The sequence below is a fragment of the Rhizophagus irregularis genome, chromosome 16, assembly GCF_026210795.1.
Source record: "Rhizophagus irregularis chromosome 16, complete sequence".
NCBI lineage: Eukaryota > Fungi > Glomeromycota > Glomeromycetes > Glomerales > Glomeraceae > Rhizophagus > Rhizophagus irregularis.
This window is the reverse complement of record NC_089444.1, coordinates 3158653-3176647: the sequence shown is the minus strand read 5'-3', so window position 1 is coordinate 3176647 and position 17995 is coordinate 3158653. Positions and strand designations below refer to the sequence as shown.

The 17995-nt window shown below is 24.3% G+C and overlaps 3 protein-coding genes across 4 annotated transcripts; 1 reads left to right on the top strand and 2 right to left on the bottom strand.

Annotated features, from left to right (window-relative positions):
• Positions 1-1640: 1640 nt before the first annotated feature.
• On the bottom strand, positions 1641-3275 carry OCT59_008412 (uncharacterized protein; the record flags this gene model as incomplete). The annotated part of the gene is made up of 6 exons (XM_066142441.1): positions 1641-1654; positions 1728-1772; positions 1838-2116; positions 2648-2699; positions 2769-2926; positions 3083-3275. The coding sequence occupies 6 exons, from the start codon at positions 3273-3275 to the stop codon at positions 1641-1643; spliced, it is 741 nt and encodes a 246-aa protein (XP_065999323.1).
• A 5171-nt stretch (positions 3276-8446) lies between these two features.
• On the top strand, positions 8447-10036 carry OCT59_008411 (uncharacterized protein; the record flags this gene model as incomplete). 2 transcript variants are annotated; one of them, XM_066142440.1, is made up of 2 exons in its annotated part: positions 8447-9320; positions 9392-9396. In XM_066142440.1, the coding sequence occupies 2 exons, from the start codon at positions 8447-8449 to the stop codon at positions 9394-9396; spliced, it is 879 nt and encodes a 292-aa protein (XP_065999322.1). The 2 variants fall into 2 exon arrangements, with proteins under 2 accessions (XP_065999322.1, XP_025172376.1); XM_025327233.1 differs by having other exon boundaries at positions 8447-10036.
• Positions 10037-11522: 1486 nt separating this feature from the next.
• Positions 11523-17930, bottom strand: OCT59_008410 (uncharacterized protein; the record flags this gene model as incomplete). The annotated part of the gene is made up of 17 exons (XM_066142439.1): positions 11523-11813; positions 12069-12088; positions 12173-12389; positions 12477-12656; positions 12762-12863; positions 12938-13321; positions 13397-13774; positions 13850-14224; positions 14300-14686; positions 14762-15136; positions 15218-15243; positions 15523-15613; positions 15687-16085; positions 16159-16560; positions 16640-17041; positions 17123-17500; positions 17571-17930. 17 exons carry the CDS (start codon positions 17928-17930, stop codon positions 11523-11525), a joined length of 4767 nt encoding a protein of 1588 aa, XP_065999321.1.
• Between the last annotated feature and the right edge of the window lie 65 nt (positions 17931-17995).

The window sequence follows — 17995 nt, the reverse complement described above, 5'->3', positions numbered from 1 at the left end:
ATTTCGTTAAAAAAAAAATTTTTATGATCAAATAGTCTAATCAGCCAAAATTAAGTTTAACCGGTTAGGCCAATAAGATTTTGGGGCTGATTTCAATTATAGTTGAAAGTGAAGTAAAGAATGTACAAGAGTATGTTTGCCACGTTTTTCTACACAGCCCAAAATTGGGATAAGCTGCGCTACTCTAAAGAATATTATTAAAATTATGGCAATCAGATATTGGATATTAATAATTATTTCGAAAAACAATTATTTGTAAAAATTGCTGTATCACGTATAAAAGAATCTTAAAATACAGTAGATCAAAATTTATATTGTATTATCATATTAAGGAAATTTCTTGATGTAAAGTCAGAAATATATATGAAAGGGTCAGGTTTATTTTGAACTAAAAAAAGTCATGAAAACCTTTCCTTTTTTTTAGATAATTTTTGATAATGCCGGTCAGAATTTTATTTCCTATTATAGCAACCGACTGACATTATCATAATTCCGGCCCTGAAAAAATGCGTACAGCTCATAGTAAAAAAAATTTTTCATCACCTGACCCCTATATATATATTTCTGGGTCCCGGTACACTCAATAAGAAAATGTTTTTATTTTGATGCTTATATTACTAAAAAAAACCCTAGACTTTGCAAATGTTAAATTAGATTTGACCGATATAAGTAAAGATTATTTATATACTAGATTTTGCAAATTATTAAATATGTTTGAGTTTATATTTAAATAAATATTAATTTATTAAAGCATGAGTTCTTTAAAATGAAATTCAAGTTGTTATTGTTTGTCATCATTAAAATAAAATTACAAAATAGAAGCTGTGTCGTTTATTTTTGATTTACCATTATAAAATTTGTTCCTAATTAATAACGAAAGTTTAATAAAATCTGGGTCTTCTAAAATACTTTAAGATTGCATCTTCATAATTAGGGTCACTTTCACTTTCTTCTATTTTTCTTGTGTTTTTTTAAATTCTCTTTTTCTTCCATTTCTTTAAGTATCAGTTTATATTTACTTTGTGTGATAGCTAATTTTTTTTTTTTTAATTAAAAGAAGAAAAAAATAAAGCTTTGAAGTGTGAGAATTATTTTTGTTAATCAATTTCAATGTGAAATCTTTATGCGATATTGATCAATTTTGATAATTAAATTTGTTAGTAGCTGGTTAAGACACATAAAAATTTTGATAAAGGTGAATTAACAGCAGTTATTTTTTTTTTTAACACAATTTGTACTAATATTAATTATAAGTATTTCATAAAAAATAATATTAGTTGAAATTGTGTTATCTGTTTGTAAGCTTGATCATTATACCACAATAATATAGATTCGATTTTTATATTGATAATCGATTCTATTCTGGTTTGATTAATTCGATTTTAGCAGGATCGATTCCAATCCCTTATTCATTTATACAATTGAGTTTTATTTATTATTAATTTTAGATAATTTAATATGACCAAATTTATTAATAAAAAAAAACATTTCATTATGATGTTAATCCTCAATTTTTTTCAAATACGAATAATTGATAATTATGAGTCTTTGTATATTTCCATCAAATGTTATCAAATGTTTCAGGATTATCTGCTATATTTTTTTATATACTAAATATTTTCATTTAAAATAAAATGAGTTCAATTTCTTTCATCTATAATAAAAAAAAAAAATAGCTTAATTAAAATTTGATAAATCAAAAAAAATCACATGCAAAAGTAAATTACCTTTAGAATTAATATCAAGTTTAGTAAAATCCATTCTTAAGGAATCTGTAAAAAAAATGAATAATTATTACTCTAAATAAGTTTAAATAATTATTTTGAATTAAAATTACCTGAATATTCTAAATCTTCATTGTCAGCATTTATGGGTTCTGGAAGATTTTTAAAATTTAATAGTCTACTTATGTAGACTGCTTGAGGATGTGTCATATATGAAAGTGTACTTGTAGATGATATTGGTGATTGAACTGAAGAAGATGACTTTTTGTTGGTTTCATCTGCTTCTTTAACTTGCTCGCAAATTACAGAATCCACTTTATTATAACTAATACCTTCATATAATTTCCATATTGACTCATGTAATTCATTTGCATTAGGTCGTTTTAAAGGGTCTGTATCCCAACATTGATTAATTATGTCAACAATTAGTTGAGGGATTTTATAATCACATTTTGGTCTCAACCCATGACAAATTTTTATAGCTAAGAATTCATCATGAGCTATATTATAATAAGGAGGGAAACCTGTACAAATTTCATATGCAATAATTCCATATCCATAAATATCAATTGCTTGAGTATATTCTTTTCCTCTTAAAACTTCTGGAGCTACATAAGGTAATACTCCATATATTTTTTTATTACTATTTTGAGAAGATTTGACATTTGCAGGTTGACATAATCCCAAATCAGTAATATAAGCATATTCATCAAAATTGCTTAATATATTTCCACTATGAAAATCATGATGAATTAATCCTTTATTATGAATATCTTTAAGACCAAATGCAATACATTGTAAACTATACAACTTTTGGCTCCAATTCAGTGAAATGAAATTGTTATATAAATGTTGTCTTGAACTACCATCTATTAATTCCATAACCATCATAAAATTATTTATTTTTGGATCTTTAGTAATACCAAAACAACGAACTATCCAACAAGAATCATATTCTAAAATATTTGACTCAACCTTAAAAGAAAATTATAGTTAGTTTAACATTTATAAAGGCTAATGAAGAATTATAAGAAAATATCTTACTTCTTTTAAAAAATCTGCTGTAATATCTTGTGAGTTATGTAAGCACTTTAAAGCAACTCCTGTTTTACCTTTTCTTTCCAATTGATTATTGTCATAATTAATTTTCCAAGGACCATCTTTCCAAACTGCTTTAAAAGTAGTTCCAAATCCTCCTTTTGCTAAATATTCAACATCTTCAAATTTATCATATTATATCCACTCTATAATTTGTTTTTCATCTTTAGCTTTTAATTGTACGTTTTGAATAAATTCATCAATGACACGATTTCCACTTGTCCAATTTTTGAAATTTTGTTTAAAAGGTTTGGAATCACTTGACCGACAATAATAATAATCAATATTAGGCTGTTTACAATTTCTACATAAACCATTTTTTTTATAACGTTCTTTTAATTCTTTGTCTGTTATTAGTTTATCAATTAACAATTTTTGTTCTTCAGTTAGGAGATAATGATCAAAATCTTCTATTTGCTCAATTACGTCATTACTTAGTTTAATTTCATCCATTTTAATAAATAATTTATTAAACAAAAAATTATGTTATTAATTCGTATGTAAAAATTACTAAAAAATAATAAAGGAAAAGAAAAAAAAGTGGTGAAACGTTAATTTATATTGCGATGATTTCAAGATCGGCAACAAAATTATTAAAAAAGGGCTAGTTAAAATACACAGAGGAAACACATGATTCTGATTGGCAATTAAATTTTATTCAATTTGGCAAATTACAATTTTTACTTAAATTCTCCCTGAAGCTACCCTTATCATTAAAAACACTGAAGGTTAGTTAACCGTTAGAGGAGTACAATGCATTAAAAAAGGAATAGTCAATTTTGAAACATAATAAATGTATTATGTAAGCATAACGAAATAATTAACTGCATCCGAAAAAGGAAAGCCGACGAGAACAAATTTTATTGTTAATATTTAAAATGTCAATGTTAACGTTAACATTAACATTTTGTTCATTCTGTTCGTTTCTTAATGCTGAATTTAAACACCAAGGCCCCACCACCTATCATATCAAAGGTCTTTTAATACTTTTTCATTTATTAATAAAAAAAAATCAAAAAATAAGATCATGCGAATTGCCATAGAATTATGTCATAAAACAATTTGATCCGATAATCATTTCTATGACAAAACAAATATATAATCATATAAATTAGATAATATAAAAAATTAATAATCATTCTTTCATAAAAAATTAAATAATTTATTAATCTAAAAATGTAATTTTTTTGGAATACGCAATTAACTAGTTGTTACGCTAGAAAATTAAATAAAAATAGCGTTGCCTTATCGGATACTCTTATTAAGATATAAATAAATGTGAAGAATTAAGTCCATTTAATATCAATGCACAGAATTAACTTATTATTCGCTAAAATAGAAATATTCTTTAATCGTTAAATTATGCTACTTCCTTTATTATTTAAAATTTTATTATACACATTATACATTTTCATCGTTTATATAGATTATGCTTGTAAATTCATTGCATATAACTAAAAATAATTTCTAAAGTTTTGTAATATCACTATCAGTTAAAGTGGGTGATTTATTTTGGGATTCAATCATTTTCGATTCCAATAATGCGTTAAAATAATCTGGTATACCTTAAGAATGAGCATAAAAAATTCCTTGTATTATGAACAGATGAAACTTTATAATGGATAACAAAATCGCTTATTGATCCATCATTTAAAACACATGATTCTTTTGAAGTATTCAATTCATAGATTGGTAAAGGACCAACAATAATATCAGACCTTAATTCTATTTTACATCCAAGCCAAAAGTGTCATTATTTCAACAAACTAACATATCTCTGCTGGCTAATTTACTCTTCCAATCTTGTCTAAATGATGGAGATTTTTGCCATATTAGATATATTAACATGACTTTTTTCGCCACCACTCAAACGAACCTTTAATATGATATATATCCACAGTTTTAACGAATTGAGTAAAACCTTTAATCGCATTTACTACATGCCTATGTATTGTATGTGGCTCAAACTAAAAACTAAATTAAATTCAAGATGGAGCTTGATTTTTCATCGTAGGTAAATGGTTTAATAAACCATTGTACACTTGCATTATTATCAAATGTTTCAAACGATAATCTTATTTTAAGAGAATTAATCACCATCATGATTCATTTTAGATAAATTACCATTTTTGCATATGCATCAATATTTATTTGTATTATACGAAATTTCATTCATAAATAAATTATTTTCTTCAACTGGTATAACATTAAGTGAATAATTATCAGCAAATACTCCTTTACTAGAACTTTTGCGATTTCTATATGTTCATGACCACTTTGCGGTGGAATATAAGTTTGTTGGTAAAAAAATTCTCGAAGATTGTTGTATTTCGGAAGTGGAAATAAAATTTGAAGCTTTAGGAGCTCCCTTAGTACGATTAAGTCCAAAGTTATTAAAGACACTTTGGTTTGTAGAAGTTGGTGTAATAGTTGAAGTTTGTCTATAATATTGTTACGACAACCGGGTATGAGCGCCCACTAGTTGTAGTTCGCAGACTAGTTATGTTTTTTTTTTCTTTTCTGAGTGGCATTTGTTGTCGTTTATAGTTTTTGTTTTTTTTTCTTTAATATTTAGTTTTTATTTTTTGGATGGCAAGTTTAGTTTTTTTATTTATATTAGATAGGATAGTAGGATAGGGTTTTCGTTGTCTGACGTCACCGCTATGTATTCTGTTAATTATGTATGTTCGTATAAAAAGTATTTTACCACGTTTCTAAATTGCGCCACGTTAAAAATATGATACAGTAAAATAGATTTATATCATCTGTAAAATTGTTGGTCTAATAAAGTATTTATCATTATAGATAAATTTTTGATGAAAGTAATAAACACAGCAAAAGAATTTTTTTATCCAGACGCAATATCATCTTTATCTGTTATATATGATCTGTTATATATGATAGCTATAAGAAATAATTTTTCAAAAACACACTTAATAACAGAATCAAATTTTATAAAAAAATAAACTTCAAGGCTTCTATTTTTTTTTTTTTTAACTTTATTTTAATGGCAAAAATAGTTTAACTCGAACTTCATTTCAAAAAATTCATTTTTGGATAATTAATATTTATTTCAAAAATAAACTTATAAACAAATTTTATACATTAAATTTTTTGCAATAAAATATGTAATTTTTATATCATTTAACGTTACGAGGAACTCGTTTACAGACCAGAGTCACGTTCATTCATCAGTTCCATGTCCAGTACGTTTACCCGCTGCACAAGAGAAAATGATGTTATACATATTAACATGTAAAGATATTAATTTTTATTGAAATAATTACCTTCTCGTTTTACAGGTAAAGCTACTATATTATTTATAAAAAAGGTTTTAATATTTAATTAATTTGATAAATAAATCAATATTAACGTCAATAAAAAATTAAGTAAAAAACTGTATATTACCAGTATATTACCTGTCGAAACAATAATAAAGGCAAAGATTAATAACAAATATTTTAAATGCATGGTTCCAAAAAAAATTTTTTTTGACTTTGATTTTTATGTGGTAAATATTTTTTGGTTCGTTGTTCGTGAATTTCAAAATTTTTTTTTTTTACTCTTCCTCGCCTCGAACCATTTTATAAGATAATTTTTAAAAAAAATAATTTGATAACACGTACTTCAAAATTACTTTTTTTATTTATAATTGCATCATTTGAAAGCCATATAATTACCAATTAAGGTTAGAGCTGGTTTACTGGTTATAGATTTGTTTAACTGGTTAAAGTTTAGTATTCGTTAAAAAAAAAATTTTATGATCAAATAGTCTAATCAGCCAAAATTAATTCATCATGACAAAGATCTTATAGAATATATAAGTTTAACCGGTTATTAGCCGGTAGGCCATTAAGATTTTGGGGCTGATTTCAATTATAGTATGTTTGCCACGTTTTTCTACACAGCCCAAAATTGGAATAAGCTGCGCTACTCTAAATTAATAGCTTGGAAATATAAGAATATTATTAAAAATATGGCAATCAGATATTGGACGTTAATAATTATTTCGAAAAATAATTATTTGTAAATTGCTTGTATCATGTATAAAAGAGTTTTGTAATAAGAATTATACTAGTGTACAAACTGTAGCATAGGCTTTTTATTGATAGACTGATGAGTGATCTGATTAGCCCAAAGAAATATCCGAAAGTTTCAAAGAGTTTCAGATAGTTTCCCATTTTGATGAACAGAAAGCAAGCTAAACCACCTTTTGGATCCCCAACAAGATTTTTTTTCAATGTCGTATAATATAGATAAATTATTATTTTACTTTTGATGCAAGAAATTTCTAGATGTACTCAATAAAATTATAAAATAATAATTAAAAAATTATATTAATTATAAAAAAATTACATTTTCAAAATCATCTATACCTTTTGATTTCCATATAATGTACTGGAGAGAGATCTTGGAAGTCTAGAATTATCGATTAACTACTGTTAAATTTATCTGTTCCAATTGCATTAGTACCAAGAAGAGCAGCTATAAAAGTCTTCTCCAATTTTTGGCTAAGAATTTACCTAGATAAAAGTATCGATTTGACAACATTCTATAATAAGGACGTTCAGTTGTATCATCAATTTCATAAATTCAATAAAGAAATTAATTTAAAACATAGAAATTGAAAAGTTTATTTTTTCTGCTAATAACTTAAAGGTCACATTGGCGCACTTCCTGATTTATCATGTGAATGATATTTTCCAATATTATTAATATTATTTCTCTTTAAAATTTTTAACCAACAATCAGAAAACCTTAGAAAATTTTCAATTTACACTAAATACATCAGTAAGTATTCTTGATGATTAATAAATCTGTAAAAGCAACGCAATAATAAGCAAATTTATTATAGAAAAAATTTTCAACATCTCCTAATTTAGTGATAATAAAAACATGAATTATGAATTACTAGAATATGGTAATTTTTTTACTTTTACGAACCTCTGCGTGAAAAGAGATAATTTTTTAAGGTAGTTAGATTTTTGTTATTTTTCACAGATCAATTTGTATCTAACTTGAAGAGTTGAAATTTGGAAATTTTTTTTATGACTAATGGATTTTCTGGATCTTTTTTTAAAAGAGGGTCATATTTATCTATCAGATTTAATGTGAATATGAGCGTTGGACTAATCACTAATGATATAATAATATTTTTTATAATGAAATTATATAAAAAAAAGTTTATTTATTTTGTTTCCCCTTTTAATTTCTTAAATAACAGAATATACAATTTTGAGTTCTTTTGCGCCTAATTATTACAGCTCCGCTTTGTGGCGCAGTTTTTATTCATACACGATGTCGATCATACTGTAAACTGTATAAATAAATTTTACATGATCATTTGAAACCGTGCAATCAGGGGGTGCATTAAAACGTTACGCAACATAGAATGTGCGACAATATCGGAATTTGCTTTCTGTTTTTCATTATAAAAAAAAATAAAAATAAGATCGGAAATTCGCTTCTCATCTTCATTATAAAAATAAAATAAAAATAAAATCGGAAATTCGCTCCGAAAATAAATATAATTTATCAAATCCCGCAATCCGTCATAATAAAATACGTTATCTCCCCTTCCACTTTCAATTCGTTATCTTATATACTTACCTTTTCAAATTACAATGTCATGTTCAAAAATATTTTCAGGAGATTTACCTGAATTAACATATGAAGTTATAAAATATTTTAGGAATGATAAATCAACTTTACATTCATGCATTTTAGTTAACAGATTATGGTGTCGTTTAGCGATTCCATTATTATGGGAAGACCCATTTTCATTTCGTACCGTAATTTGTAATTTTATTGGAATTTATTTACATAATTTAAATGATGATGATTTAAAATCAAAATTAAATCAACACATAATTAATAATAATTCATTACCTTCAAATACACTATTTAATTATGTTAAATTTTTAAAATATTTAAATATATTTGATATTATTTCTTGTGTTGGGATGTGGTTTACTATTAAAAAATCAGAACCAGGAAATAATGATTTTTCAGCAACTGATTTTAAAAGATTGATTGGTATATCATTATTTAAAATATTTATTGAAAATGAAGTAAATTTACATACTCTTGAAATTGAGATCTCAAGTATTTATTATTATACATATTTCAATGATATTCTTGAAATAATTTTACAAAATACAAATTTCATTCACAATATTAGTAATTTAAATCTTTATGTTAATAGTTCAATTAGATTTTCATATGATATTATTAATAATGAATATATGTTAATTAAAAATCGTATATCACAAATAATTAATTTACATCAAAATCTCAAAAAAATTTCATTTTATCATGATAATTTTCCTTTATGTCAATCATTATTATTATCAAAAGTTTCTAATTGTTCAAATACTTTAAATACAATTACATTTTATAATATCGATTTTAAAGTTGTAATCAATTTAGATAAGATATTTGAACAATTAAATGTTTTAGAATCTGTTCATATAATTCATTGTTATTCTTTAAAAAATGGTTTTGATCAATTTAATAATTTAACTAAACCATTTAAATTAAAATCTTTAATTATAAATGAGTTATCACAGATTGATAATTCATTACAATTATTATTACAAAAATCTGGTGATTATTTAGAAAATTTCGGTTATACACTTGGAATTCTATCAAATCTATCACAAAATCGACAATTATTAGATTTAATTATAAAATATTGTGAGAATATCAAATTTCTTAATTTTTTTGGATCTGAAAGTCATATTTTTTATCAAACATTCAATATACCCAATTTAATTGAAAATATTAAACAAAATCTTAAATATCTTTCAATCAATTTATGTGATGATGTTTATTTATCAAATGATAATATTTCAATCTTATTACAAAATTTGGGTCAAACTCTCCCTTCTAAACTTGAATACTTAAGTTTGGTTTTTAATATTAAAGAAAATGATTTTAGAATATTTTTAGAAAATTCTCACAATATTTTTATTAATAAATTAAAAATAATGCAAACCAGTAGTGATAATATTTTAAATAATGTAAAGGAATATATTATGAAGGAGAAAAGAGTCAAGTATTTAGCAATTTGGGATTTTAAAAATGGTGATTTGTCTCGTTTGAAATATGAGGTGAAGGAATTTAATTTATATAATATTAAAGTTTTAAATTATCATGATTTATCTTTAGCTTTTGATGTTTATAATTTATTAAAGAAAATTGATTATTTATAAGAATGAATATCATATAAATTATTTGTATATTATCAAAATTAAATAATTAAAATTTGCTTTTTATTTTATAAGTATTATATGATTTATTTATTTATTATGAAAAAATTTTTTTTTATCCATAAAAATTTTATAAATTTGAAATCCGTTTTTTAAGTAAATAAGCCAAACAATATTAAATCAATATTTATAAATAATTTATTTATATAATAAATTGTATAAGACACTAGAATTTATACAAAATGATGTAAATAAATATAAAATTTATAAGTACGAATTATACCAATTTATGAACATATAATCTAAATGTCATAAAGAATGCTGCTAATTTTATGGTAGAAGAGTATATATGACATAAATTTCAAATCTATGCGTAAGATATAAACAAGAAATGGGGACTTGGGGACTTGGGAATACATATGAGATTATTAAGATAATGATCAAGCAATCATAATGCATGATAGAGATTTTAAATGGAATGATTAAGATAAAAGAAAGACAATGAAGTAAAGTAATATTGAATTAATATTAGAAATAGACAAATAATCTGAAGTGATTAAAAATCAAAATCATATGAAATAATATAAATAATACAAGGTTTTATTTATAATAAAGTAATTAATATAGGAAAAATAAGAAAAAAAAAGAACATATGAAAATATTTATAAAAAAGCAACTAACATAAAAAGGAAATTATGGCCGTGATATATGCTTATAAGGCCAAGAGCTTATGTTCAAGGGCTCAGCTCCGAAATTTGTAAGACCGTTTACTCAAATGAAATTGGAATTGTGACGCAAACACACATAACACATAAATTAAAATGCACTTATATATACCGTAGTTGTCATATTTCGAAGTGAAGCATGTTCGTTATTAAGCATTAATAAAAAAAATGATACCTTATTTATTTATTTATTTTTGATTACTATTAAAAAGTTTGATCTCAAACAAACTTTTAACGTTCTAAATTTAAATATTTGTTATTTTCATTAATGAAATGTGTTTAAAGTTAAAATTATAGCATTATTAGTTCAAAATGTAATGAAGGACTATAGAAGGTTTAGCCAGGGAAGGAAGCTTTTCGAGTCAACCCGACGGGTCACCCGAATTGACCCGATCCGTTCGGAACACTTTATTATATATGAGTAATGGAAAGTTTTATTTTACAATTAAATAAAATAAGCAAATAGTACGAATGTACCAACAAATTCACATATATAATTTATATAAGGAATTATTTCATTGTTAATATCACATAATTCAAGCATATGTTTATTATATCAAAGAAAATATTGTATACAATATATCCAATTACAAACTGATTTTTAAAAAAACTTACATACTAGTATCTATACAGTATTGGCCGTTGGGCAAAACTACAAATCAATTAGAAATTCCTATAAAGTAACGGCTATATAAATATATAAATCAAGTGAAGAATTTATATCCATTCTATATAAACCTTATTATAATGTGTTTCATATGGATTTAGATTACTTGATCTAAGCATTGAGTATTATCATCATCATGTTCTGGAAGATCTTCTGTAAAAGGATTAAGTAACCGAGATGTGTAAATAGCTTGTGGATGGGTTTCTATTTGGTAATTTTTAATGAATGAAAGATTTGCTTTTCTATATTCTTCTGCTTTTTTGAATTGTATTCCAATTTCTTCATTTTCTACTATGAAAAAATCCATTCCATATGACTTATGAAATGACATGATCAATTCATTTACTTTGAAAATATTTGGTCTATTATTTGGATTTAAATCGCAACACTTTTTCATTAAATCAATATAACATCTTGGTGCTTCTGGTTCATTTATTTCAGGTCTAACTCCTTTACAAATGTCTAATGCAAGAAGATGATCATGTGCACGATTGTAAAAAGGTTGTCTTCCAGTAGCTACAAAATACATTACCATACCAAAACTAAAAATATCTGATTCTTGGATATAAGGCTTTCTTCTTAATACTTCAGGAGCCACATAAGGCATAACTCCATAAATTTTATTTTCATCTATATTACCAACCTCTCCACATAATCCCATGTCTGAAATTGATATACAATTACCAAAATTATATATCTCACTTAAAAATAATATATTTCCAGTATGAAAATCACGATGAACTATACTTTTTTGATGAATTTCTCTAAGACCATTAATAATATTAAGCAATGCAGATAGTTTATCTCTCCAATTAAAATATTCATAGTTTTTATTTATCCAATGATTAAAGTTGCCTTCTTTTGCATATTGGAGAACCATAATATATTCTTTTGTATCTGGATTTTGAGATATTCCATATATATTAAGAATATTGCTTGTTTTATTTATTGAGTATTTTTTAACCTAATAAAAATTATAAATAATAAAAAATAATTATTTACATAATTAAAGTTTCAAGAATTTATAAACAATTTTAAAAGAAATTCATACCTCATTTAAAAATTTATCACTAATATTTTGTGAATTATACAAATATTTTAAGGCAATTACTCTATTTGGATTCCTTTTATATATTTTTTTATCTGCATCATATTCTAATGGACCATTTTTCCAATTTGCAGAATAAACTATAGCAAAGCCACCTTTACCTACTTCCTTAGTATTATTGAACTGATTATATGGTATCCATTCAAATACTATGTCACTATAATTATTTATTTTTAATTGCATTTCTTGAATAAGATCATCAATTTTTTCATTTTCACTTATCCATACATTATGATTATTCTGAACTAAAAGATAGATTCCTGTATCTGGATTTTGAGTAATTCCATACAATGCTTGAATTGTTTCATGTTTTGATGGATATTTTTTAGCCTAAGTATAAATAAAAAACATTGTAAACATACCAATTAAAGAAAGATATTAATTATTTTAAAGAAATATCATACCTCATTTATTAGGGATTTAATGGAATTTTGTGAGCTGTGTAAATATTTTAAGACAACTTCTTTATTTGAATCTCTTGTATAATTTCTATACTTATAGCTATAAAACAGCGGACCATTAATCCATGTTGCTGAATATGCTGTTATAAGACTATTTTTGCTTATTTCTTTAATTTTATTAAACTGATTGTATAATATCCATTCAAACACAATATCATCATAATTATTAATAATCAATTGCCTTTCTTGAATGAAATCATCAATTTTTTCATTTCCACTTCTCTGGAAATGATTATTTAAAACTAAAATAAAATCATTTGTATCTGGATTTTGAGATATTCCATACAATACTTGAAATTCTTTATGTTTTGTTGGATATTTTTTAGCCTAAATATAAATAAGAGATTGATCATAAATATACCAATTAAAAAAAGTAATTAAATATTTGAATAAATTTCATACCTCAGCTATTAAAGAATCAATGGATTTTTGTGAATTTTGTAAACATTTTAATGTAACTTTTTTATTTGGATCTCTTGTATAATTTTCGTCCCATACATTAATCTTATGTAATGGACCATCCTTCCATATTGCTGAATATACTGCTATAAGACCATTTTTGCCTATCTCCTTAATTTCATTAAACTGAATGTATGGTATCCATTCAAACACTATATTATCATGGTTACTAATTTTTAATTGTCTTTCTTGAATGAAATCATCAATTTTTTCACTTCCACTTGTCCACATAAGAACAAAAATATACTCTCCTGTATCTTGATTTTGAGATAATCCATACAATACTTGAAATGCTTTATGATTTGTTGGATATTTTTTAGCCTAAATATGAATAAGAGATTGATCGTAAATATACTAATTAAAAAAATTATTTAAATATTTTAAGAAATTTCATACCTCAGCTATTAAAGAATCAATGGATTTTTGTGAATTTTGTAAACATTTTAATGTAACTTTTTTATTTGAATCTCTTGCATAATTGCTCTGTTCATCCTTTTTGTATAATGGACCATCCTTCCATATTGCTGAATATACTGCTATAAGACCATTTTTTCCTGTCTCCTTAATTTCATTAAACTGATTGTATGGAATCCATTCAGGCACTATATCATCATAATTAATAACTTCTAATTGCTTTTCTTGAATGAAATCATCAATTTTTTCACTTCCACTTGTCCACATAAGAACAAAAATATACTCTCCTGTATCTTGATTTTGAGATAATCCATACAATACTTGAAATGCTTTATGATTTGTTGGATATTTTTTAGCCTAAATATGAATAAGAGATTGATCGTAAATATACTAATTAAAAAAATTATTTAAATATTTTAAGAAATTTCATACCTCAGCTATTAAAGAATCAATGGATTTTTGTGAATTTTGTAAACATTTTAATGTAACTTTTTTATTTGAATCTCTTGTATAATTTTTATCCCACCAATACTTCTTATATAATGGACCATCCTTCCATATTGCTGAATATACTATTATAAAACCATTTTTTCCTGTTTCCTTAATTTTATTAAACTGATTGTATGGTATCCATTCAAGTACTATGTCTTCATGGCTATTAATTTTAGATTGCTTTTCTTGAATGAAATCATCAATTTTTTCACTTCCACTTGTCCATATATAATTATTTTGAACAAAAATATAATCTCTTGTATTTGGATTTTGAGATATTCCATATAATACTTGAAGCACTTTATGATTTGTTGGGTATTTTTTAACCTAAATAGAAATAAAAGAGACTGTAAATAATATATTAATTAAAAAAGTAATTAAATTTTTGAAGAAATTTCATACCTCATTTATTAAAGAATCAATGGATTTTTGTGAATTATGTAAATATTTTAATGCAACTTTTTTATTTGAATCTCTTTTATATTCTTTATTCTGTCTATTCCAATAAAATGGACCATCCTTCCATATTGCTGAATAAACTGTTATAAGACTATTTTTTCCTGTTTCCTTAATTTTATTAAACTGATTGTATGGTATCCATTCAAGCACTATGTCTTCATAGCTATTAATTTTTAATTGCTTTTCTTGAATGAAATCATCAATTTTTTCATTTCCACTTGTCCACATAAGAACAAAAATATAATCTCTTGTATCTGGATTTTGAGATATTCCATATAATACTTGAAATGCTTTATGTTTTGTTGGATATTTTTTAGCCTAAATGCAAATAAAAGAAATTATAAGTAATACAGTATATTAACTAAAAAAAGTATTTAAATATTTTAAGTAATATCATACCTTATTTATTAAAGAATCAATGGATTCTTGTGAATTATGTAAATATTTTAATGCTACTTTTTTATTTGAATCTCTTGCATAATTGCTCTGTTCATCCTTTTTGTATAATGGACCATCCTTCCATATTGCTGAATATACTGTTATAAAACCATTTTTTCCTGTTTCCTTAATTTCATTAAACTGATTGTATGGTATCCATTCAAACACTACATCATTATAATTAATAGATTCTAATTGCTTTTCTTGAATGAAATTATCAATTTTTTCATTTCCACTGATCCAATTAGATAAGTTTATAGAATAACTTTGAACAAAAATATAATCTTCTGTATATAAATTTTGAGATATTCCATACAATGCTTGAAATGCTTTATATTTTATTGGATATTTTTTAGCCTAAATACAAATAAAAGAAATTGTAAGTATATTAACTAAAAAAAGAATTTAAACATTTTAAGAAATTTCATACCTCATTTATTAAAGAATCAATAGATTTTTGTGAATTATGTAAATATTTTAGTGCAACTTTTTTATGTGAGTCTCTTGTATAACCACTCCAACTATATACCTTATATAATGGACCATCCTCCCATATTGCTGAATATACTGTTATAAGACCATTTTTTCCTGTCTCCTTAATTTCATTAAACTGATTGTATGGTATCCATTCAAGCACTGTATCATCATAGTCAGTAATTTCTAATTGCCTTTCTTGAATGAAATCATTAACTATTTTATTTTCACTAATTGAATTTGTTAAATTTACTATAGTATAGCTTTGAACAAAAATATAATCTTCTGTATATGGATTTTGAGATATTCCATACAATGCTTGAAATGCTTTATATTTTATTGGATATTTTTTAGCCTAAATACAAATAAAAGAAATTGTAAGTATATTAACTAAAAAAAGAATTTAAACATTTTAAGAAATTTCATACCTCATTTATTAAAGAATCAATAGATTTTTGTGAATTATGTAAGCATTTTAATGCAACTTTTTTATTTGAATCTCTCGTATAATCAATACCATCATCATCAACATAATCATTCAACAACTTGTGCAATGGACCATCCTTCCATATTGCTGAATATACTGTTATAAGACCATTTTTTCCTGTCTCCTTAATTTTATTAAACTGATTGTATGGAATCCATTCAGGCACTATATCATCATAATTAATAACTTCTAATTGCTTTTCTTGAATGAAATCATCAATTTTTTCATTTCCACTTGCCCATATATAAATATTTTGAACAAAAATATAATCTCCTGTATCTGGATTTTGAGATATTCCATACAATACTTGAAATGCTTTATGTTTTATTGGATATTTTTTAGCCTAGTAATTATAAATAAAAGAGATTGTGAATATACTAATTAAAAAGATAAATATTCAAATATTTTAAGAAATTTCATACCTCATTTATTAAAGAATCAATAGATTTTTGTGAATTATGTAAGCATTTTAATGCAACTTTTTTATTTGAATCTCTCGTATAATCAATACCATCATCATCAACATAATCATTCAACAACTTGTGCAATGGACCATCCTTCCATATTGCTGAATATACTGTTATAAGACCATTTTTTCCTGTCTCCTTAATTTCATTAAACTGATTGTATGGAATCCATTCAGGCACTATATCATCATAATTAATAACTTCTAATTGCTTTTCTTGAATGAAATCATCAATTTTTTCATTTCCACTTGTCCATATATAATTATTTTGTACAAAAATATATTCTCCTGTATTTGGATTTTGAGATATTCCATACAATACTTGAAATGCATTATGTTTTATTGGATATTTTTTAGCCTAATTACAAATAAAAGAAAGTGTAAGTATAATAATATATTAACTAAAAAAAGTATTTAAATATTTTAAGAAATTTAATACCTTATTTATTAAAGAATCAATGGATTCTTGTGAATTATGTAAACATTTTAATGCAACTTTTTTATTTGAATCCCTTGTATAATTTTTATCCCATACATTAATCCTATATAATGGACCATCCTTCCATATTGCTGAATATACTGTTATAAGACCATTTTTGTCTGTCTCCTTAATTTCATTAAACTGATTGTATGGTATCCATTCAAGCACTATATCATCATAATAAATAACTTCTAATTGCTTTTCTTGAATGAAATCATCAATTTTTTCATTTCCACTTGTCCACATAAGAATAAAAATATAATCTCCTGTATCTGGATTTTGAGATATTCCATACAATACTTGAAATGCTTTATGATTTGCTGGAAATTTTTTAGCCTAAATACAAACAAAAGAGATTGTAAATATATTAATTAAAAAGTATTTAATATTTGAAGAAATTTTATACCTTATTTATTAAAGAATCAATGGATTCTTGTGAATTATGTAAATATTTTAATGCAACTTTTTTATTTGAATCTCTTGCATAATTGCTCTGTAACCTCTGTTCATCCTTTTTGTATAATGGACCATCCTTCCATATTGCTGAATATACTGTTATAAGATCATTCTTGCCTGTCTCTTTAATTTCATTAAACTGGTTGTATGATATCCATTCAAACACTATGTCATCACTGTTATTAATTTTTAATTGCCTTTCTTGGATGAAATCATCAAGTTTTTCATTTCCACTAGTCCATTCAGTAAAATTAATTTCTAAATATTCCAGAATATTATTTTCTGTCAAAGGTATATTTTGGGAAGACATTGTTTTCAAAAGCTCAGAATTTTTTTCAAATAAAAATCTTATTTATAATAAATTATGTAACGTAC